Consider the following 23604-nt stretch of genomic DNA (forward strand, 5'->3'; position numbering starts at 1 on the left):
TAATCAATTTGAAAATAAGTAACTCTATACATGAATGTGTAGATCATGCAAAGAAGTAACTTTCGGACACAAACTGGAAGAGAGTCCTCCTGAAACCCACTTTCATATAAACATTGAATTACACGAAAAAAAATGTTTCGAAACAAATACTTTCATATGAACATTGAATTATACAGAAGATACTTTTCTTTACTCAGCTTGTATTCCAAACATTCGTTATGGAATAAAATCAGATATCATTCACAGGAGTTCTACTTTAAATGAATGGTAACGTCACTGTCATCCTCACTGGTATACATCGATGTTTTGCCTTAAGACACTTGCTCTAAGGCTCTTCAGTACCAAAATGGATAATATTATAGAAAATACACACACTTCATTTATGAATTACGATTTTTAATGTCACGGAATAAGTTTGATCTACTTCCAGTTTGTGTCTGAAAGTTACTTCTTTGCATGATCTACACATCCATGTATAGAGTTACTTATTTTCAAATTGATTACTTCCTTCCTTTCTTTGGAAGATTCGCACATTTTTTTTTTTGTATCAAGATGGAGTAGTAGAAAGCCAAAAACTTTTTTTTCCTAAATATGAATATTATTGTTGTCTGTCTAACTTTATTGAAAAGTGAGCTAGATTTTGAATACACCTCACTGAAATAATTACTGAAGACCGACAATATCCTGAGTAATAGTGGGATCAGCTAAAACACGGTATATTATTTGAAGTTGGAGACGAAGCTCAACATCATGGTCAAACAGAAAACCAGTATTAAAAAACATAGAAGCCAGTTCATTTATTGAGATGCAATTAATAAGTTTGGCCAACAAGAGATAAATATTAACGTATGTACAATTATAAAAAATTATGAACAACTAACAAAAACACATCTAATCGAAACTCTCTAAATCTGCGTTTGCCGGCCACGCATCAGTGTCGCTTTCCGGATCGGCCTCATGATCCGATGAGTTCGTACCTTGTGATGTGTAAGACGTCTCCCCCGCCACGCAAGTGTAATAGCTCTCCCTCTTGCTCAACGACAAACTCCTACCTATATTGTTCAAGCCTTCGTTGGCCCTCTGATTCGTAGGATCGAGTTTTTGAGCGACGGTGTAATGATGAAAGGCGTCGTCATCTTTCTGTAAATTAACGAAGCAGTCGCCCAGCAGTTGGTGAAGCCGAGAAGAAGGTTTCTGGGATTCGATGTGCTTGAGAAGCAATTGAGACGCCTGCTCGTATTGCTGTTCTCCCATCAGGAACTCTACTAACATATATAACGCGTTCGTTGAACCGTTTTTGTCGAGCGCCACAGCTTTTTCTAGGGTTCTTCGAACTGTTTTGCTTGAAGCAATTGTGTCTTTCAGCAAAACTGAAGCGTGCAACTGAAAAAGATTTCGTTCACTTCGTAATTTAATTTCCAGTTTATATAATATGAATCTTGAAAATCCAATATATAATCAGATAAATAGTTTAGGGATATCATCAAAACAAAATGAGAAGAGAGATAAATACTACATGGATCAATAAGTCCCGAGACTAACCCAGAGATGGCGCTCTTAGTAAACCAGTAACCACGTCTTTCTAGAGTACTAACCTTTGCTTGAAACGTGTCGAAATTTTAAGTCGATCGGACCAGAAACAGCTGAGTTATCGAGGTTAGAGTAAAGTCGTTTTGTAGTTTGTTTAAAAAATGGAGAAAAACCGAGTTTCGTGTTCTGATAAAACATTGTTTTTTAATGGGTAAAAACACCGTGCAAGCAAAAGAATGGATTGAAAAATGTTACCCGGACTCTTGTCCATCAAAAGCAACGATTTGTCGGTGGTTTGCCGAGTTTAAACGTGGTCGTACCGACACAAATGACGCAGAACGCTCGGGTAGACCTGTGGAAGCTGTTACACCGGAAAATGTGAGTGAAGTGACAAAAATTGTAATGAAAGATCGTAAAGTGAAGCTCCGTGAGATTGCTGAGATGACACAGATATCATATGGAAGTGTATTTACTATCCTTCATGAAAAATTGAGCATGAAAAAGGTTTTTTCTAAGTGGGTGCCGCGATTGCTTTCGATGGAACAAAAACAGCAACGAGTCGATGATTCAGAAAGCTTTTTATCGCTATTTACTCGCAACAAAAAAGATTTCTTGCGTCGTTACGTGACCATGGACGAAACATGGATACATCACTACACTCCAGAGTCAAAGCGGCAGTCATCTGAGTGGCGCACAGCTGGCGAAAGCCGTCCGAAACGTCCGAAAACGCAGCAGTAAGCTGGCAAAGTGATGGCGTCAGTTTTTTGGGATGCGCATGGCGTGATTTTCATTGACTACCTCGAAAAAGGTAAATCGATCAACAGTGATTATTATATTGACTTACTGGTACGTTTGAAGGAGGAAATCGCAAAAAAACGACCGCACATGCAGAGAAAAAAAATCCTTTTTCACCAAGACAATGCACCTTGCCACAGGTCGATGAAAACAATGGCAAAATTAAACGAATTGGGCTTTGATCTGCTTCCCCACCCCCCATACTCACCAGATTTAGCCCCCAGTGACTACTGGCTCTTTGCTGATCTTAAAAAAATGCTCCAGGGAAAAAGATTTGGCTCAAATGAGGAGGTCATCGCTGAAACTGAAACTTATTTGGAAGGGAAAGATACATTTTTTTATAAACATGGTATTGAAAAATTGGAAAAGCGTTGGAACCATTGTATCTCCCTAAAAGGAGATTATGTTGATGAATAAAAAAAAATTTTGTAAAAAAAATGTTGTTTTCATTGTTAGTCTCGGGACTTATTGATCCATGTGTTATATTTACAAAACATAACCAAGAATAACCTCGGTGAGGAATCTTGCATAAATGTCTGTCGCATATAGTTCAATATCGAGCGGGGTAGTAGCCGGGGAAGTAGCTGTTTTCCGGCAGGCATTTACCAAAGCCTACGGTGGGGGTAGTTGGGAGGGATGAATATTTTGAGATTTTATTTGGAAACATTCATTTTCTAGTGCCTATACGTGTTTTCTTGATACAGTCTTCAGACATGGTTTGATCTCTGTTAGTTAGAGTGTGTGTACATGGGGCTTTGTTCACGAGATGGAGCTGTTACTAGACGAAGCAATAGTTCTATAGATAATGTACAAACTAACTAATAACTAATTATTAAAAAACAATGAAAATATTGGACAATACAATACGACAATTTGACACGTGACCAATTGGAAATGTCAAAATAAGAATAAAATTGCTCGCGTCCACCAGTTTCCAGAAGGTCAAGGCATATTGAGCTTTTTTCAGCACAGTGTTTTCTGCTTTTTGATCCTAGACAAAACGAAAAAGAATGCGATTTTTGCGATTCAGGTAAAATGTAACCTGAATTTTATCTGACCTCGATAGCTTGTTCTGTTCAAAAGTTAAAGGGGGAGGGACTTTTTACGAGCTTACTGTAGACATATAAAGAACAACAAGTCAAGAAGGGACAAATATAACAAATCAGAGGTATACAAACTAACATGTGGATAATGTCCATAAAGAAAGCATCAAGAAATTTCAAAACGAGAATCGTGGAACATTAAACAGTTTTGAGCTGGAGAAAACTAATTCCACCTATATTTGCCACCTTTCAGAGAACACGATTTCAACATAGACATATTACAAACAGAGAATAAAGGACAAAAATTAAACCTGACAGAATCTCTGAAAATCAATGAATGCCACTATTTAAATTTTAGTTCAAACGACCAACAGAAAGTTATTCAGTCACCATTATTGAACTTGTTCTCATAAAATGTTACTAACAAACATATTTATATATTAATTATTTTCCTAGAAATAATATTGTATTAATTGTGCTTTCTAAATATATCTGTTTCGCTAAAATTAATCATTTATACAAATAAATTGTGACATAAAATGCCAGTATTTTACCTGTTTTCCTACCTACCTAATTGTTTATTAAAAATCTACCTGTTTTTCCAGATTTAATCATTTATTTAATACATTTTTTTATAACTTACTGTTATATTTTGTTATTTATTTATTGTGAAAATTCATAACACCTATTTAAATTTCAATAAACCCAAAAAAATGTTACTTACACAATATCCTTGTGCACTAAAGTTCAACTGTTTACAAGCAGTCATGGCCATTGATTCGGCTTCCCTCAGTCTATTACTCTGTATATAACTCTCAACTAAACATTTGTGGATATCATATCTGAAAAAAAAATTGAATATGAATCTATTTTGAACTTCTCTCCGTTCGAAGCAGTTCCAACACTCATTAACAAAAAAGAAAGGTTCATAAAGGAGAGCAGCAAAAACCTCTCACCTGTAATCACATAACTGCAATGCTTCAGTGCAGTGATTGGCTGCCTCTTGGAATTTTTTTATTTGAAAAAGAGTATTTGCTTTCAACAGAAAGGCCTCTACGTTTTTGGGGTTCATTAAACAGGCTTGATGTCCAAAATAAGCGGCCTTATCGTATTTCTTCAGAGCATAATTATAGTTTCCAAGGACAACCCAGTGTTCGCATGTCCACAGAGACATTTCCGTTGTGGGAACTAGATTTTCAAGTGCACGAATATGCTCCTTCGTGCCAGAGGCAGCCAGCAATGTTGAGAGTAAATCCCTTCCAACAGTTAGAAAAGGGTCCAAGCGTATTGCCTAAAAACTGATTCTGTGAAATGTGAAAGGGGGAAAGAAATAAACTTATTGTTCTAAGAAAACAAGTTCCTGTTGAGATACATTTATATTAACAATATAAAAGTAATCACTAATAGTATGTCATATATTGTGATATACAGTGTCACCATTAAAGTGCGCACCGTATGGTAAACTTTTTTTCGAAAAGGTTTTCATTCAGAAAATGTAAAGTTTCCCTATAAAATTTTATGGACAGATGAGGCAACGTTCTCTTCAAATGGAACGGTAAGTTCTCAAAATTGCCGATGGTGGGCCCAAGAAAATCCCAATTTCACAGTTGAATGTGGTGATCAGTATTCCTTTAAAACTAATGCATGGTGTGGGATACTTAACGACCAAATAATTGGGCCATTTTTCTTTAGGGAAACTTTATCATCCGTCGGTTATCTCAAACTTTTAAATAATGAGGTTAGTGAAGTTTTAGATAATATGCCTTCAAATAATAAATACGACTTATGGTATCAGCTTGATGGCGCACCAATACATCATAAGGTTGCTGTAAAACAGTCCCTTCAATAAATGTTCAGAGGCAAAGTTATTGGACGTAACTGGGAACATTATTGGCCACCTAGATCATCCGACTTGACGCCTTTAGACTTTTTCTTGTGGGGTTACCTAAAACAAGACGTGTACCGAAGTAGACCATTCACTGACATACAACATCTGGAAAATACCATTCGCTAGTGCTGTGCAAATATAAATCCCCGATTTATTAAAAATACGTGGAGGACGACATACTGAAATGTAGGCTATAAGTGTTTGACAACCTCATTTAGATCAATAAGTAATTTTTTGTACCCATTTGTATTTTCTATAATATTATTGTTGTTTAAAATTTATAATAATAATAATAGTTCTATCGAAATTATTTGCATTTTTTTTAGTTGCCTCTGCTTTTTCAAAATCAAAGTTTTGTTTAAGAAAATAGCCAAGTGATTGAAACTTTGCACCAGTCATGTTAGAATTTTTATAGCAAATTTTTAATTTCTCTCTAAAAATGTCCGTATAAGTAAAAATTTATAAAAGTTAAACTCCATGATGAGTTTGTTATGTATACATGAATTGATGACAATTAGCCGAACTTGTTTTTTAAAATAAAGGGGATATCTGTCAAAAATAAGCAAAACGTTAACTTTATCCTAGTTGCATAAAATTTGGCATATGGATATAAAATTGCTGTAGACACAACTTTTTCAAGTAACTTTTTGTTAAATTCGATCTAGAAATGCACTTTTTCAATTTTTTTCAAAAAAAAAGTTGAATTTGACAGACACTGAACGTCAGTGGGTCGCAGTTGGCCGCATCATTTCAAGTTAAATTTAAAGCACAAACAAGTGCCGAAGTTAAACTTCATTGAAACTTTTCGAAAAAAAAGTTTCCCATATGGTGCGCACTTTAATGGTGACACTGTATGTGATTGATGACTTGTTTATTTTGTGGTAATTCATGATTCCTTTAATGAAATGAATAAAGACACTTTTGTCTAATTACCACTAGTTGATTTTATTTATACGACCGGTTTCAGGTTTAACTCCATTATCAAGTATACATATATACTCGATGTTATCCTCAAAAAAATATATAAATACTCTTGATAAAAGTGTTTATTGAAAGAAAACTCATACTAATAGATAACTTGATGGATGTAGCCATTACTACGTAGTAGAAAATCATCATGATAAATGAGAATTGAAACTATGTTTTTTACCACTTTTATTTATAACTAACGTTACTGCAGTTTCGTCCTATAAGAACGTTTTGAAACTGATACAGACTTTATCAATCGTAATATAGCTCAATTTTTTTTTAAATAATCAAGGAATAACTTCAACCTCATGAGATTTTGTTGTACACTTTTATTCCATTGTACATCAATAAATCTTTTACCATCATTGACGTGGGCAGGATAAGTCAGATCAAGTCATCTTGACATGAATTATGGTGTGACTTGTGATAATTTCAAATATATTTTTATGCATCAGACTTACTGTATCGTGGATAAACAGAAAAATTACACTGAGAAATTGTTATTTAATGAATACTGATTTGCAGGGATCCACGAACTTTGCCTTGCACAAATACCGAACAACTCGTTTCTGTGGAACAAAAACGATTCAGCTCTTTTTGCTGCATACTTGCCATAATATGTGATGTGGGCAAAGTAACCTGATCTTGCATAGCATCTACTTAGCTCTCTTGAAACTGACCTGATGATGAATCAGCCAGATATGAGATTTTTATTTAGACTGATTATACTAGATGGGCCACATACTAGTGGCGCCACTAGTATGAAGTCATATGATTTTTAGTTAACCCTAACCTTCAAAATACACTTGTAGAAATTTCACAGCTGTCAGACTATTAGTTTGTGAGATAGAAAATTCTGAGTGTAGCAACTTTTGTAATTTCAAAGAAAAAGGGTAAAAATAAATTTCCTGTTGATAAAGCATCGCTTTTTGGTGAAAAAAAACTGTTGAAACCAAGGCTAGTAATGTCAGTGAGAATTATAGAGTTTAAGAATCAATGTAACTTATTTAGTAGGCTTCAACATGGATACTTACAGGGTAGATCAACAAAAACGGCCATATATAAATTCACACAAAATATAAGGAACATGATGGAAGAAAAATTGATAGCTTTCGGGATGTTCTTGGATCAATCCAAAGCATATGACAGCTTGAATCATCAACTAATGTTAATAAAAATTAGAAAGATATGGAATAAGAGGTTCAGCGCTAAAGTGGGTTGAATCCTACGTATCAGATCGCCTTCAATCTGTAGAAATTAAACGAAATGGAAGACTCTATAAATCCGAAACCATACCCAATGACGTGGGAATTCCGCAGGGGAGCATTGCCGGCCCTGTTTTGTTCGTCATTTATTTGAACGACTTATGTAATCTAAACCTAAACCAACGTCAGTTCAAAACTATCTTCGCAGATGACACAAGTCTGTTATCAGGTGGTGAAACCTTCCCAGATATGATGGTAAATAGTACAGATCTATTCAACAAAACTTAGGACTGGTTCAATAAAAATAAACTTGTACTAAATGAATCGAAGACACATATTATTTTGTTTAGAACAAACCAAGACAACATTGATTATATAGTTAGGGTGGACCTTCAAAACTCTTCTTTTGAACTGTCCCACAACACCAAATTTTCAGGAATCCACATCGACGAGAACATGAATTGGTCTTCTCATATTCAAAACCTCGCAAACTAAGTGTAATATCGTATGGAATTATAGTTACATCAAAATATCTGCATAGCGAGGCTACAAAAACAATATACACGGCAATGGGGTAGCAATCAAAATATCAAAATAATCTTCAAAGTTCAAAAAAGAATAATAACCAAACTTGCAGAACAGTATTCAAATCCACCAATATAATGACAATCTACGCGATTTATATCTATAAATGTCTAAAGTTCATTTATAAAAAATTCACACCTCTTCACTAAGTGGTGTGAAGGAAGTATCCCACTAGAACAAATGAATATATTTATCACTCTTCATAGACTAAGAGCAACTAAAAAAAGCACCCACTATATGCCAATCAAGCTTTTCAACCATCTTCCTAACAGAATAAAACGGGCTAAGAAAATTGGAGTTTTCAAAAAAGAACTAAAAAAACTTCTCATAGACTTAGTGCTTTCTTTTCCACCTCTTCTTGGCTTCTTACGTTAGTTTCAAATTAACCTTATTCTGCCACAACAACGTGATGCTATCTGCAAATATTGTGATGTGAGCTGTTATGGCAGAGTGTGTGATATCATTAATAAACATTATTGTTGATGATCCCAGATGGAACCTTCGGGGACACCTGTTCATCTCTTCCATATTTGAGCCTGTTGAAAATCTCATAAACTGCTTTCGATCCTAAAGTATGATTTGAATCATCTAATGCTTACGTTAGTGTTAGTTCTGATGTATAAAAATCACTTTCATACTCACTTTCTGCAAAATCGATATTGCTCTATTGTCCTCGCATATGTAATGGTAGCAATAAGCCATATTTACGAGCAGAGATGTGTTGTCTTTGAGTAACCCATGTGCATCCATGCTTTTGAAAGATTTTATAGCATTCACAAAGTCTCTAGAGTTCAACTGAGCTTGGGCTTTCAGCCAAGTGTTCAACCAGGATATTTCTGATGTGACTTCTACCATTAATGAATTCACTTCAACTCCCTATAAAAAAAAAACAAATCTTTTGTTTCACTTACTATTTGGGTTGCAAAGTCTCGGGCCTAACACATAGATTGCGCTAGTCTTATTGCATTCACCGCTTTTTCAGTTAGTACTGAACCTTCAAAAGAAAGCTGTTGAAATTTCATGATGTTATTATACTCATAGTTATACTCTTGATGGGAAAAAATACCGTTCAAGCGAAGCATCGGCTTGAAAAATGTTATAAGGACTTCACTCCATCAAAAACAATAATTAAACGTTTTTTTCTGATTGATTCGGCCGTTACTTGATGAAGATCCATAGTAATTTCAAAAACTACACCTCACGATTTTATCTCCATAAACTTTATTTGAAAAACATATCACAATATGATTCGCTAAGACATTAGCTTTTTCAAGTGATTTATACTTCAAGTTGTTCTTACATTAATATTTATATTCTACAGGTAACCATAACTGAGACTACCTCCAATTTTTTTTATTTAAACCTCTACCTAACGTACCTATTCGATTATGATCACCTGAAGCATATTGCCTCCCATCTACATCAATAATAATTCTTCTCTGTTTTTAAAAAAACTAGTTCAATAATGGTGATCTCTTCAAATCTAGTTGGTCATTCACAAGAATGTTTGAATTTTTAAGTTTATTGATTTCCATTGCTTCCAAATGATTCAGTTTCAAACCTTTATTTTCTATGTGCAAAATTTCGAACTCTTCGTTGAAGATATGATTTTCTTCTAGAAGATGATTTGAATATGTTGAATTTGTTTTCTTATTAACATAGCTCGTATGATGTTCCTGGCTTCGATTCCTAAATGTTCTGCCGGTTTGACCAATATATACCTTAGGGCACGTTCCACACTTCAATTTATATACTCCTGATTTCTCTAATTTGGATGTTTTGTCTTTGTTATTTTTAACCAACTTTCCCAACGTATTACTTGTTCTATATGCAATTTCAATATCTCGTTTCCTTGAAAATGAAGCCACTTTTTCCGTTGGTTGTCCAAAATACGTTAAACGTCTATAATTTTGATTATCTACCTTAACAATAGGAAAAACGTCTCTAATCGCTTTGGCAAGTATTTTGTTTATTAATTCGGCTTTAAACCAATTGTTAACCCCAATTTGCTTGATGATATCAAGTTTTTTATCGAAATTATCTATTGAAAGAGGAACATTGACTAATCTGTGAATCATGCTATTATAAGCTGCTACTTTGTGTTGATAAGGATGGGTAGAATCGTAATGTATAGTAATATCCATATAGGACGGTTTGTGAAAAATTGAAAAATCATGTTTGTTGTTCATTGCTATTGTGCTAGCGATATATGTTGTGATATATTTTTCAAAATAAAGTTTGTGAAGATCAAATCGTGAGGTGTAGTTTTTAAAATTCATATTTTTTTTCCTATTGTTCAAATTTCCAATTAGTTTATAGCTGACCTCAGGTAAAATTATTAGTTATTGAGTTGTTATATTATATAAAGCACTAATTAGGCAGGATATTCTTAGTAAGAACACGCCTGAAAAAGCTATTGAATAGTGAAACGCGTGTTGCAGTTTTGTAAACTGTTCAAAGGCAATCTCACAATGAAGTTGAATATGTTATGGATTTTCATGAAGTATCTTTTAATTCCATCACATATCTGTTGGACAAAAATCATCATTATCATTGCCGTTCAATCTATTCAAATTACCAAATCCTCTTCTCCTATATGTTGGTTAGTTTAGTTTTAGGTTCATTGAATTGAAAATATTCGTAAGTGCATGATCCCCGAAATTGTATACATTTTTGGCTAACTGATACCCAAGTTAATTCACAACAATTTTCATAGCAAAACACCCATAGTTTGAGTTTTTTGCTCTCTAAATTTTTATCAAGAGACCAAAATTCATAAAATTTTCAAGTAAAAACACGAGAAAATAACCTTTATGCCTAACTTCAAGAGTTTCTCCACAGCGTCCAGAGCCAGAGGACATTCCCTCAACACTTCTTTGAAACAGGTCACTGCAGAACGATCCATGCCTAGATCTAAGTAAACGTTTCCGAGGGCCATATTAATTTTTGGTGTACGTAATCTGGCAGGAATCATTTGCAAAATTTCGGCTGCAGCATTTTTTTGTTTGAGGGCTAAACAACAAAGATGTATATTATATTTGATAATTACATCAGTTGGAATTTCACTCTGATTTTCATTGAATTTTGTATTTGTGTTCTTTGCTTTCATTAGAATACTCTTTCTCATTTGCAGTGACTGTCTATATAAATTTTCAGCTGGTAAATATTGCTCCAAATTGAGTAATGCCTCGGCATAATATAATATTACTTGTAATTTCGTTAGAAGATTGAATGTCTCTGGTTTCTGCTCACCAATAGATAGAGTCAAATCACACTGAAATAAAAATAATAATTTTGTAAAACCAATAGTGCAAAAGAATTTGCTTACTTACTACTTTGGCAACATTTGAATGAAGTTCCTGTTCATGTAAAGCCTGCAGATGTTTGAGTACGAGATTCATCTCAATTGGTAACAAAATGGTTTCCGTTTTTATAGAAAACAGATATTTTAATGCCCATACAATGTAATGAAACTATTTGTTGACAAAAGTAATTCAAAAGTTGAGGTTATGCTTATGTTTGTTTATTGTTTATACTTCTATCTTTATCTTTTTTTTTTTCATGACAGGGTTTGTATCATAGACATTACATGTATTGGACTGGTTTTTAGAAGACAGGACATCATTATTGGAAAAAAATGGAATACTTTTTTAAATCAGTTGGTCCCTCCTAAATGTGAACCAAATAAACAGAAAGATTGTGAATTGTGAAAGATGGAAATTTACGGCTCATATTATCTCATCTTTCCACAGTATTCCATGTATATAAGTACGGTATTTCTCTGTCTTTCTCTAATGTACTTTATCAAGTAGCAAAGGACTGATGGATGTCCGATCCAATAATTATTATATCTCCGATGTGTAGATCAAAATTATATTTTTTATAACTATTTTAGTGTCCAGCCGGTATCAAAAGTAATCAGATTGAATATATCCAACATTGTCTTAATGACTCCATCCTTGTTCAGAGAAGCCAATTTGAAATTTTTAGTTTTCCTAATCTAAATATCAAAATCTATATTAGAATACCAAAATTATTTACCCAAAAGTTTTCAGAAAAATTTTACAACAATCAAATTCACATCAAAATATAAAAGAGCAACACACACACCGACCTAAACCACAAAGTGCGGCTGGCTTCTGTTGATGATGAGATGATGATTGTTGCACAACCTTGCACTTGGCTATATAGTACTGATAACATCTAATGAGCTAGAATCAAACGACAATAATGTGTCTGCAGTTTGCTGCCAGAATCGAATGAAAAATTGGGTTAGCGAACTTAGCTGTTACATTTATAGTACTAGTCCTGATTTTCCACAATTAATCTTCAGTCAAAAGGTGCTTGCCAGGCACTGACGATACCCAAAAGGCTAAAACAAGTGTAAACTGGTAATTCTACTTTATCTAAATTGTCAGGAATGAAAATAAATCGGAATTTGATCTATTTCGCATTGTTAGGAATGAAATAATGCACTGTAGCCAAGCTTTTATGAACCTAACCTAGTTTTTTGTCTGCAGTGGGGACTGACAAGTACTACTATTACTTACAATTATATCTACAAATGACCGATATTTATATACCTACAATATTCAACCTATTTCGTCCTTGTGCTAATTTCGCTGCCTTGTTACAACTTTGTCAAAATGAAAGTTTGGTGTATGATGTATTAGATATTATCTATTTGCTGTAGAAAGCACTTCAAAAGTCTACATATTTTTACCTAGTTAGCTAATTCCAGTACTTTTATTTATATTTGGTGTTTTTTCATGATGAGAATTGCTGGAATTGAGTATCCAAAATATACAATACTTGTCTCTACCTAAGATCTCTTTCACTCAAACAAAAAATCCATATTTTTTCTAGTTCTGTCTTTGATTTTGACATAAAATTTTTCATGTCTGTTTTTATGTTTGAAGAAGTTCAACAATTTTCAGGCGTTGTCACATGTGTTTTGTGCTTTAGAAAGCGTGGCATAATTAATTTGATGTATAACATATCAATCTTAATTTTTCAGTCTAGGTTAGTAAAGTTTTGTCCCTATGGTTCCCTGGAATACTATTTTGTTTTTTATATCCATGGACACTGAATCTCAAAATTAGCATTTTTGTGATTCTGTGCCATGAGAGTTTTTGTCATAGAACATGTACCTTTTTCGTTATATGCATAGATATAGAGCGCAATATTTAAAATGGGGAAATATGCAGTTTCTAAGATTATTAATTAAAAAAATATTTGGAAACTTTTGAATCTATAACAAAAGTCGCATTTTTCTCTTGCGAGTAAAATTGTCATTTTCAGTACATGTAGGCTGTGCTGACAGTCTTACAAATAAACATAAGACAGTCATCATTTTCATTTTTAGAGAAACCTGTAGATTATAATCGACGTATATATCTTTTTGTTGTTTGATTAATTTTGTAACATTTTTATCATCGTAATGGAATATCAGACTATGGAGTCCAAAGAGTACATGGAAGAAGATTCTCACTCTGAGGAAGTATATGCCAGGTATTATGAAGAGCAGAATGTTGTACAGGCCGAGAATCCGGATGCAGTTTTCCACCCAGAAAATCATCAACAGCAAATGGAAGAAACCAGCAATGTCGAGATGGAGATTGCCGAAGAAAATTTAACCCAAAATTCATTGCTAAAATATCAGGAAGTTGAGACCATTTTCCGAGCTGAATACAAACAAATTATTTTTACACAAGAATCGGATAAAACGACTTTTTCGATTCTCAGTGAACAAAAATCAGATCTTTTCAAACAAATCAACGATGAGAAGAGGCAGATTGAAGAACTCGACATTGAAAATGAATCTTTGGATAGAAGGGTTCAGCTCTCGAATTTGGAAATTAGAAATTTGCATCAACAAGTACTTGGTAATGAAGCCATCGTTGAGAAACTGGGAGAATTTGTGAAAACTCTGAAGCAAAAGAGTCAGAAGAATCTTAATAGAGCACAAGATCAAAAGAAGAAAATGGGACATTCAGAAAATTTGAAGTCTAGAATCAACCAGCTTGAGACTGACATAAAAAATAGGAGAGATGAGGAGAGTCATATAAAGAATGATCTTCAAAAACAAGAAAATGAAAATCAACTTTCAAAGCTTCAAATTGCAGAGCACAAAGAGAGTTTGAGCAAACTTGTTCACAAATATAATGAAGAAAACGACTCTAAATTGAAGGACATCAATTCATTGAAGGAAAGAAGAAAGAATTTGGAAGATTCCTTGAGGGAAAAGAAAGCACTCCTGGAAAAGTATAAAATTGATATATCAAAATCAGAAGATGAACATAAAATAAATATTAACGCATTGAATAAGCAAGTTGAAGAAAAAAAGGGGCACCTGACACATCTTCAGAATCAAAACTGTAATTTGGAAGATGAAATAGACGTTATTAAGGAAGAAACTGAAAATCTCAGAAATGATTTAGACCAAAAATTGCAGACATGGGATGCTTTGAAACAAAAATTGGCCGAACAAATAGAAAGTTCAAAAAGTAAATCTTCCCAACTAACCTTAGCATCTGAAAAATACAAAGAACTTTTGACAAACCACAAATATGAAACAGAACCCTTGGAGGAAAAAGTACGTCTTCTGGAGGAAGAAAACGAAAACTTGAGAAAAATTTTTGAAGTGAAGCTTAAGGAATATGCTGATAAATTAGAAGAAAAAAATAAGGCTATTGAAAGAAAACTTGCTACTGATGAAAAGGCGAACCAAAACAGGCAGCTGATGTTGGGAATCAAACAGTTAGATGAAAAAATTTTGTTGAAAAAGCAGAAGACAGACTTGTTACAAGCTGAGGTGCAAAAAATAATAGAGGACAATTTAGTTCAAACATTGATGATAAACAAGGCTTACTTAATGTCCTCTCAAGAATATTTGTCTGAAAAACTTGAAAATCTCCAAACTGTCTTGAACAGTGTGAAAAATTCTTGCGAGGAAACCCAAAATAAGAAAGGATTTTTAGAATCACGTATGGAAGAAGGCTCAAAAAATCTTGCTAGCCTAAAAAAGCAACTGGAACAACCAACTGGCATCCTAAAAACTGCTCTCAATCATAAGAAAAATTCCACTTCTCCAAAAAAGGTGCAATTCGTTGATGTGTCCTCTTATGAATCCAGTAGTTTGAGTGGTGAAGTAGAAAAAGGTATCACGCTTGATCAAATTTTTGAGAATTTACAGAAATCCATGAAACCACCACAGGCCATAAAAAAGAGAAGTCTCAATTTGGACTGAGGAGAATTTTTTTAAGAAATAATATGTTAAATATTGAACTGTTCTCTTTTTTCATTCCTGTCTTCTAATTAGATTAGTTGAAAAGCCAATACCTTTTATTTGAAAAAATATACTTTTAATTATTGATTAGTTTGAAGAAACATGTTCTTGTCACAAAACAGCTGAGAAAAAATAAAAGAAAAGTTTAAAAAAATTGTGTTTATATACAACCAATTTTATTTTCAATTATGATTCAGATGATCTATATTTGATAAGTAGAATTCGGAACCTCTGCAGTAAATGAATCTATTGAAAACACAAACAAAAATACTGTCTCTAAACACGTGTCTCTAGCATTATCAGAAGATGACTAACACATAAAAACTTGTCATATACTGGACTCAACAGTGGTCTTTCAACGTCATACTGAGCATAGACTTTACGTAACCAAATATGTGAAACATACTCTTTTTAGCGAGCTAATATAGTCCTCTTCGTTTGACCGACATACGATTTAGCGAAATCCTCACAGCTCATTTCGTAAAATGAAAAAGTCTGGCATTTACGAAATAAGCTTTGAGTATTGCAACAAAAAGGTTGTTGGTCAAATTAAACAGACTTTGATAGCTCGCTACAAGGAATATGTATCACATATTCGGTTTCATAGACCAGAGAAGCTCAGTGTAAATGTGGAATGCTTTAAATTATTGGGACCATATAAGTTTTCAGATGCCTTTGAATGTGTAGAAATGAAAAAAATTTGAAATGAAATCAATGAAAGCTGACCAAAGTCCTATTCCTAACAGGCTCTTTGTTGAAGTGAACAACATAAAGTCAGACCTCAAAGGAATGAAGCATGGCGTTCCTCAGGGCTCAATTTTAGGTCCACTAGTGTTCTTGATCTATACAGTCTCATAAAACCTGCAAAATGTACTTTGTTTGCAGATGATGCGACTTTATATGTTCTAGCAAAGACAATCAGCTTACAATTTATGATGCGACGTAGCGAAACATTAGCATATAATTGAATTGCTGCTAATAAGCTGACTCTGAATGAAAATAAAACTCAAAACATAATTGTATCTTCAAATCCAAATTTTCATCCAACTAAAAGGATACATTTTTTAGGATTCGTTATTGGTACTAGATTGAGCTGGTCTGATCATATCAAAGCTGTGACTAGCAAAATGTTTACTGTTTTATTTGTTCTGAGACGATTAAATAATGTGGTCAGTTTGACGACGCTCAAAAGAGCCTACTATGGATTATTTCACTAAGTTATGCCATATGGTATTATGATTTGGGGCTGATTCAGGTAACTCCTTTAGTATTTTTAGGGGACAGAATAACACCAAAAGCAGGCTACAAAGAGCATTGTCGCCCCTTTTTTTATTAAATTTGGCATTATGCCACTCCCAACATTATATATCTATAATGGTCGAATAGAAATTCATGAAAACGTTAATGAATTTGACAGACATTGCGATATTCATGCATATGAAACTCAACCTGTTCTCTAGAATTTTCCAATGTCTTTTAACATACTTCAATATTACAGTATATAACACCATTATCCAGTCTCATTTTGATTATTGTGGTAGCTTACTTTACTGCTTTGATTCAAATAAAATTTCACAACTACAAATGCTGTTTTACCAGTATTGCAGCGATGTTAGATTGCTTGCAGTGGATATCAGTAAAAAATAGACTTTATAAACTAACAATGATTTTCATTTATAAGATATTACACAAGCTACTTCCAGATTATCTAAGAGAATTTACTACGATTGACTCCCAAATACACAACTATACTATTAGAGGAAATATGTTTCATCCCCCTAATTGGAAAATGGCAAACTCAATGAAATCATTATTCTATAAAAAAGGACTTGATGAATCAAATAAGCTACCACAAGACATCAAGGAATCTAATACAATTTATGTATTCAAAACGAGGATCAGTAAACATATCTAGAATGTATTTCAACATACTCAATCACGTTCACACGAATTTATATATTTTACATTATTTTATTTTTAGTATTGTCTTTTTTTATATATTACTGTTAGTCTAGAAACATGGACCCAGACATAAATTAACAATTAGTTAGAGAAACCCACTAACCTTACATTTGTATAATCATTGTAACAATTTAAAGAATTAACTGTCTTAAACAAATTTATTTCTAACAATATTTCACCATCACAAACTAATTTATTTACAACACTTAGCAACTAACGCTTAATTTATTTCCACTATTTGAATTCCTTGTTTAACAGCTTCATTCACTTTCTGAACTCCACTGCCCTCTTGGGACGAGGGCAGTGGAGTTCAGCTTATATATCGGCCTTATATATCGGTAACGATGGTTCTAGAATTCCATAGTTGTTTCGGTACTCAACTGGAATTTAAACGGCGGTTGCCGACTGCATTCCTTTTGGGGTTATATCATGTGTTTGCTCGCTGGCCGACATATCGGTCAGGGACGACTTCAGATTCGTTACAATCATCTTCACTAGTATCTGCAGTCACCAAGCCTTGCAAAATTCAAATCTACTTGTGAACAGTTTTTTCTTCAACACTGTTTTTATAACATTGAGGAATATATTGACATGGCAGGGTCTTCAATTTATGAAAGACCTTTAGTTCATTGATTTTATAATTATATTTTCAATTTACCTGAACTCTTTACTTTTATATTTTTTTATAGCAGATGGTTCTATCTTTGTAACTCCAAACAAGTATTTTTGTATATTTGGCTTGCCATAAATATAATATAGTATGTAAAATGGTCAAATGAAGTAGAAATTTTCAACGGTCATTTAGCACATGTCTATATATTTAGTTTATATGTTATTAAAAGATGCTTTCAACATTTACATCATCAAATTTTTCAAGTACTTTCTACATTTTCACTTGTATTTTTAGTGTTTATGTAGTGACTATTCTCCGACATAAGTTTCAACTAATCTAAAGAAACGAACTTTAAATATTCAAGCCAGTCTCAGATTTACCTACACAGTAGGTTGAATGGGCTGACGCCTATCAGAAAACAACTACTCCCCTAGCTAATACCTACTGTATAAGTATATCTGTGACTGGCTTGAACATTTTAAGTTCATTTCTTCATATTTGTTTACTGTCTGTCTTCAAACATAGCCCACTGACTAATAATAAAAATAAGTTTTAACTGTATAAGTTGTATAATTTCAACAAGTCTGTTAATGAAGGTGCGCCCATATTTGCATGAGGCTTCGAGAAAAGGGTCTGACTGGTATAACTTTTTTGGTGAATATAGAATAATCAATCAGAAACTGTGGAATGCTATGGAGGTGCTATCTCTTATAAATTTAATTTCTGTGTGCCACATTTTAGAATTAGAAGTACAAAAACTTTTTACAGCCGACTGGCCAGAACCAATTTGTACCTAAAGTCACCATCTTTAGCATTTGCAATAATTTCAATTCAATTTCAAATTTGTTTGATAAGAATTTTGATTCCGTAGAATATATTAACACTGTGTCTCAGTATTCCATGAAGAATTTTTAATTTTCTGGTATAGTTTTTTTTATAATATAATTCTGTTATTAATTTTCTCAAATTGTGTAGCCTTGTAATTATAAGGATCTATATTAGTTTTTAATATACTTAGTTTACCCTGTAAATGGTTTCTAACTATTGGGTAATAAAGTCTATTATTATTATTAACAACCCCCGAAATAACGGTAACAGCATCAAATTGACAAAAAGACAATCACCGATGTTTCAGTTTCAAAGAAAACGCAGCACACAATTTTAGAGAATTTATTAAATAATTGTACAGAACGTACCAACATCAATTTCATTAATGTTATTTATTATGTACAGCCATATTATATATTAAAATAGTTTTATGTAATTAATAACTCGATGTCCATGACAATTTTGATGATTTCCGAGTTATTTATCGCCATCTCATAGATTTATTTAATACTGATTCTAATAACAATAAATATTTTTTCTTTTAAATTTTATTAAGAAATTTTGTACAGAGTCGATGCAATAAATAACACGCAAATCCGGATATGAGATGTCTCCAACACAAGGATGATTTGCGTTGAGGACCGCTCATCAATAAATAATTTAATCACATGAACAAAACTAACACTGGTTGTAGTACGAAATTTACAAATTGATATATGTATATATGTATAAATATAGTACTTATGTACAATTCCAAAATATATACAAAAAGTGACCTCCACAAACTTATAGAGTGATGTGTCATCAGCAGTCCTTGGCTTTAAAACTTTCAACGAGCAACGTCTAAATCATTTTGCAGAAGTCACAAGGAAAATTGTAAGCAACAACAACATAAAACAAATTACAAAAATCCTTAGGGAAGTCTATTTCCTACAGTCAGCTACTTTACATCACTGTTTACCTAACAACCCAAGTGGTGTTCTTAACTCTATAAAAAAATAATAAAAAACATTCTACTGTCGAAAAACGAGATCACCTCTTAAATAATTTTGTACTTTTACACGGTCACGCAGCATCGAATCACCTTTTTAGACTCGTGTCGAGTATTCCTCTTAAATGAATTAAATACACCAATCTTATATACAAATGAGATTTCTGTGAGCAAGTACGGTGAATCGATATTGCCAGCAAAAAATATATCTGAAAAAATCAACGGCTTTCTACTTACTACTTATTGATAAAATTAATTTCTTTATTTACAAAGTGTACACATTTCTATCGATATCTACAAAAATATCTAAAAGGAACTCAACAAATTCAATAGAAGAAAAATCAAATCAACAACAAATTTCACATCACTGGGAAATAAAATAACTTTAATGGGGCTTGTAGACACCAATTAATCGAAAAATAAATCTCCAAAAATGAAACAACTCTGTACACTGCGTTTATAATACTTTCTCTCTATAAATAACAAGTTTACGAAATAAATTGCACTCTCCAACGATTAATTAATATTCTCGTGAGCTCACAACTGTTCTTCGAATTCCGACTTTTCCAAGTGGGGAGGCGGCGAAGGATTCCTGCCTTCGTAACGAGCCTCATCATCTAAAAATCAATTATGAATTATTTTCATTAATTAAGGACTTCGTATATAGCCAGTTGAGTAAAATTGTAATTATGTTCTATAAACTACAAATATTTTTATCATTATTATTTCTCATTTAGTATTCAAAAGAAAAAAATGATTTTCAAATAATTCAATGTTCATATGAAAGTAGTTATTTCGAAAGCATTTTTTCTTTTGTGTAATTTAATGTTCATGTGAAAGTAGTTGTTCCAAGAGAGCTTTTTTTTAGAGTTTGTATCCAAAAGTAGCTTCTACGTATGATCTTCACGTACTTGTAAAGAGTTTCTTCTTTCTTTTGGAAGTTTCCCACAATTTTTCATATAAAGATGGAGAATCCGAAGCCAAAAAGTTTTTTCCAAAAAATAATCTCTCTGAAATATATACCCCTTTCAATGGGGAATGTTCCTCCTGACTAAAATCAAGTTGTTTTCATAAAAGACCTCTAAAACAATGCATTTCATTTCAACCTTTTTCTTTAAAAAATTATTTAAATACTTAAAAAAGAGGAATGAAATAATGCATTCAACATTTGAAGGGATTCGTTCTATTTCACCATTTGGCAACATCGGTTATAGCTAATAAAGGACAATGAATCTGTTACCTGTATGAGACAAACAAAGATGACATATTTCAGAGGCGTGCTGTTCTGTTTACTTATGTTCCGAGTTCCGAGACATTCTGTGACATATGATATTTTGTGCACCTAACCTATCTTCCTCTATATAAATAAATAACAAAACAACTGTTTTATATGTGGCTTGTGGAGGTGGTATTGAACTATAATTTATATTTTGCCTGAATTGTTGATTTATAAAGATAATTTTCCTTTTTTAAAGTAGATTATCTAGATATGTATAAATTATTTCAACTTGATATAGGCGTTGTTGCCAATATGTGAATTAGAAACAAATCCCTTTAAAAATTAAAACCCAACATTTGAAACATCAATTTGAATACTTTTCGAAGTGAATTTGAAAAACTCATGAATTAAACTCAACTTTATTTTGTTCAAACTTGCATTTGCTGTAATAACCCAAATTGAGTAACATTCCCCATTCAAACACGAATTTTTTGTTTGTCTGTCTTGTTTCTTTGTTAATTATTTGTTATACAGTTTTAATTTTATCAACATGTTTTGATATTGAATCTGCTTCAGAAGTTGATAAGACGTTTCCATGTTTATATGTTAAGAAACCAGGTCAGAAAATAGGCCAACCAAAAAACAAAAAGTACTGAGGAAACACCTTCAAATGGAAAATCATTGTACAGGTATCAGAAAAGATCGGCTCAGAATAACATCACGACTACTCACTGGACATTTTCCATTTAAAGGACAACTGAACAAAATAGGACTTTATAACAGAGTCCTTAACTGAAACAAAGAATAGAGACAACTCTTCATATTTTATGCAAAGGACTATCTAATAGTAGGTGAGTAATTAAAGGACAATCCAAGTCATGAATATGACAAATTTCTAATACGGGACCTATAAAAACCAGAATACCAGGTACAAGATTGTTGGATAGGTAAAAACTGGGAGGAAAAACGCAAATACACGGAGCTACAGTGTTTCCTCGAGACTTGGAAGAAATGGGCAAGTCTAAAAGCTGACAAACAGCAAAGAAGCGAGAAGATTTTTAAAGAATGTTTAAGGAAAGTAGTAGTAAGAGCTCTAGATCTGACATAATTCGACATCTATGGGGAGTCATTAAGAAGTTTCCCAACTCATTTTTTCTACGCCATCAGCAAAACAGGACAGTTCTCTATTCAAAACAAGTAACATGTCACTTAACTACTCACCGATAGTTGATGAAAACGGCGTGAAACTCTCATTGGGATACACTGGATTGTTGAATGGCGGTACATAACTAATATTCTCAGTCTCTTCAAAAACAGCCTCGCATTGCGCCTCTTCCTCTTCCCCCTCATCCTCCTCTTCTTCCTCTTCCGATACTTCTTCCTCGTCTGGAGTATAAAACAGATTCGGTGGCGCTCTGCAGGATTCCTTGCTGCCGTCCAGAATGGCGGGTGCGTCGTCCGTTACAGAAATTTCCTCCGTCTCCATTTCCTCAACATCCACTACAGGCGAGTCGGCTCGAAGGGCCATAAACGCTGACGAAGACTTACAACTGTCGATCGGAGACGAGAGCGAAAGTGGGTGGGTCGATACATCCCGAGTCACAAGCTCAGAACTGCTGCCAGGTATAGGGAATGTCGGGCTCGGTAATGGCATCACTGGCTTCATTTTCGGGGGGTCCAGTTCTAAATTGAGAATCGCCTCGACGTTCAAAGCTGAAAATTGCAACCGACATGAGAACAACCTGCTGTAATATTAGTTGAAAAACATCATTTATTCATGGAATCATTACTAGGCAATAGTAAAAAAGAAGAACCTACATTAAAAGTCTTGTAGTACTCACCAGGTCGAGGTTCGCCGTCAACTGCCAACCCAAAAGTCTTCTTCAGTCTCAAACTGGCTAATTCTCTCTCCCTTTCAAGCTCTGTGGGCTCACAATTGAATGCCGAAGCTATAAGAAAACAACACACACACATTTAATACAAACCTATCATGCCGACAAGTATTCTAAATCATCAATAATTCAGTTTCAACTGAATTTTCACTCACTTTTGGTAATTATCTCAGGAGGAGCCATTTCGTCGTCACTGGACGTCAGGGAAGTGCTGCTGCTGTTACTAGCAGACCTAGCCCTGGCAGTTACTTTGAAAGATTCTGACGAATTTGTCTCCTCCAAGCAGTTCGATTCCGTTTCCATGTCTTCTCCCTTATCGTTGGTGTTCAATTTCTTCCTCTGCCTGTATTCTGTTATAGAGAGCTAAAACTAAGATCGTTAAGAGAAGACTTATTAAACATGCGGAGGTTGATTACCTTTACCTTTCTTTTGGGAAGAGTTGGCAACTCGGGCTTGTTGTTTTCCAGTCCGAGAATGCTCAATGTCTTCTCCACCGTGCCAACTAGATCTGTATTGAAGATCTGCCCTTCTCTCGACAGCCTCGGGTCCAAACAACTCAAAGGCCCCAAGTCAGATCGAGGAAGTTCCAGACTCGACGACACCAGAGCCTTACCAAATTCTTGTTTCATTTTTGCTGCGCGTTCCTTCAAAATGGCGTCAGATTCCAATGTCTGCAGGGGACTATCGCCCCCGCTACTGTTGCACACTATTTCCACACATCCTTCTGGATTCGTCCTTTCGTTGGAAGGATTCTGAAAAGGTAATTTACTGAGTTTACCATGAATTTTCAATGGAT

General features: G+C 33.7%; 3 protein-coding genes across 7 annotated transcripts in view; 1 reads left to right on the forward strand and 2 right to left on the reverse strand.

The window, feature by feature from the left end:
- Positions 1-772: 772 nt before the first annotated feature.
- APC7 (anaphase-promoting complex subunit 7) lies at positions 773-11692 on the reverse strand. Its single transcript, XM_023164287.2, has 6 exons — positions 11348-11692; positions 10825-11289; positions 8658-8891; positions 4325-4659; positions 4093-4210; positions 773-1383 (listed from the first exon to the last, which is right to left on the reverse strand). Exons 1-6 carry the CDS (start codon positions 11414-11416, stop codon positions 892-894), a joined length of 1713 nt encoding a protein of 570 aa, XP_023020055.2. The 5' UTR covers positions 11417-11692; the 3' UTR covers positions 773-891.
- A 561-nt stretch (positions 11693-12253) lies between these two features.
- On the forward strand, positions 12254-15390 carry LOC111508700 (uncharacterized). 2 transcript variants are annotated; one of them, XM_023164286.2, is made up of 2 exons: positions 12254-12406; positions 13468-15390. In XM_023164286.2, exon 2 carries the CDS (start codon positions 13471-13473, stop codon positions 15262-15264), a length of 1794 nt encoding a protein of 597 aa, XP_023020054.2. In that variant the 5' UTR covers positions 12254-12406; positions 13468-13470; the 3' UTR covers positions 15265-15390. The 2 variants fall into 2 exon arrangements, with proteins under 2 accessions (XP_023020054.2, XP_074029614.1); XM_074173513.1 differs by lacking the exon at positions 12254-12406 and adding an exon at positions 12728-13037.
- Positions 15391-19034: 3644 nt separating this feature from the next.
- upSET (SET domain-containing protein upSET) overlaps positions 19035-23604 on the reverse strand; it is a 45286-nt gene continuing 40716 nt past the window's right edge. For 2 of the 4 annotated variants that reach the window (XM_074173544.1, XM_074173536.1), the window contains 5 exons: positions 23225-23560; positions 22964-23171; positions 22758-22865; positions 22138-22629; positions 19035-20314 (listed from right to left, as the gene is read on the reverse strand). In XM_074173544.1, the coding sequence (XP_074029645.1) occupies positions 20235-20314; positions 22138-22629; positions 22758-22865; positions 22964-23171; positions 23225-23560 (1224 nt within the window). In that variant the 3' untranslated portion in view covers positions 19035-20234. Of the gene's footprint in view, positions 20315-22137; positions 22630-22757; positions 22866-22963; positions 23178-23224; positions 23561-23604 lie in introns of those variants that run through there. The other 2 variants (XM_074173540.1, XM_074173549.1) reach the window with 2 other exon arrangements.

The sequence above is a fragment of the Leptinotarsa decemlineata genome, unplaced genomic scaffold, assembly GCF_025532065.1.
Source record: "Leptinotarsa decemlineata unplaced genomic scaffold, Ldec_3_MD MMD2_P_RNA_scaffold_12, whole genome shotgun sequence".
In the NCBI taxonomy this organism is placed as follows: domain Eukaryota; kingdom Metazoa; phylum Arthropoda; class Insecta; order Coleoptera; family Chrysomelidae; genus Leptinotarsa; species Leptinotarsa decemlineata.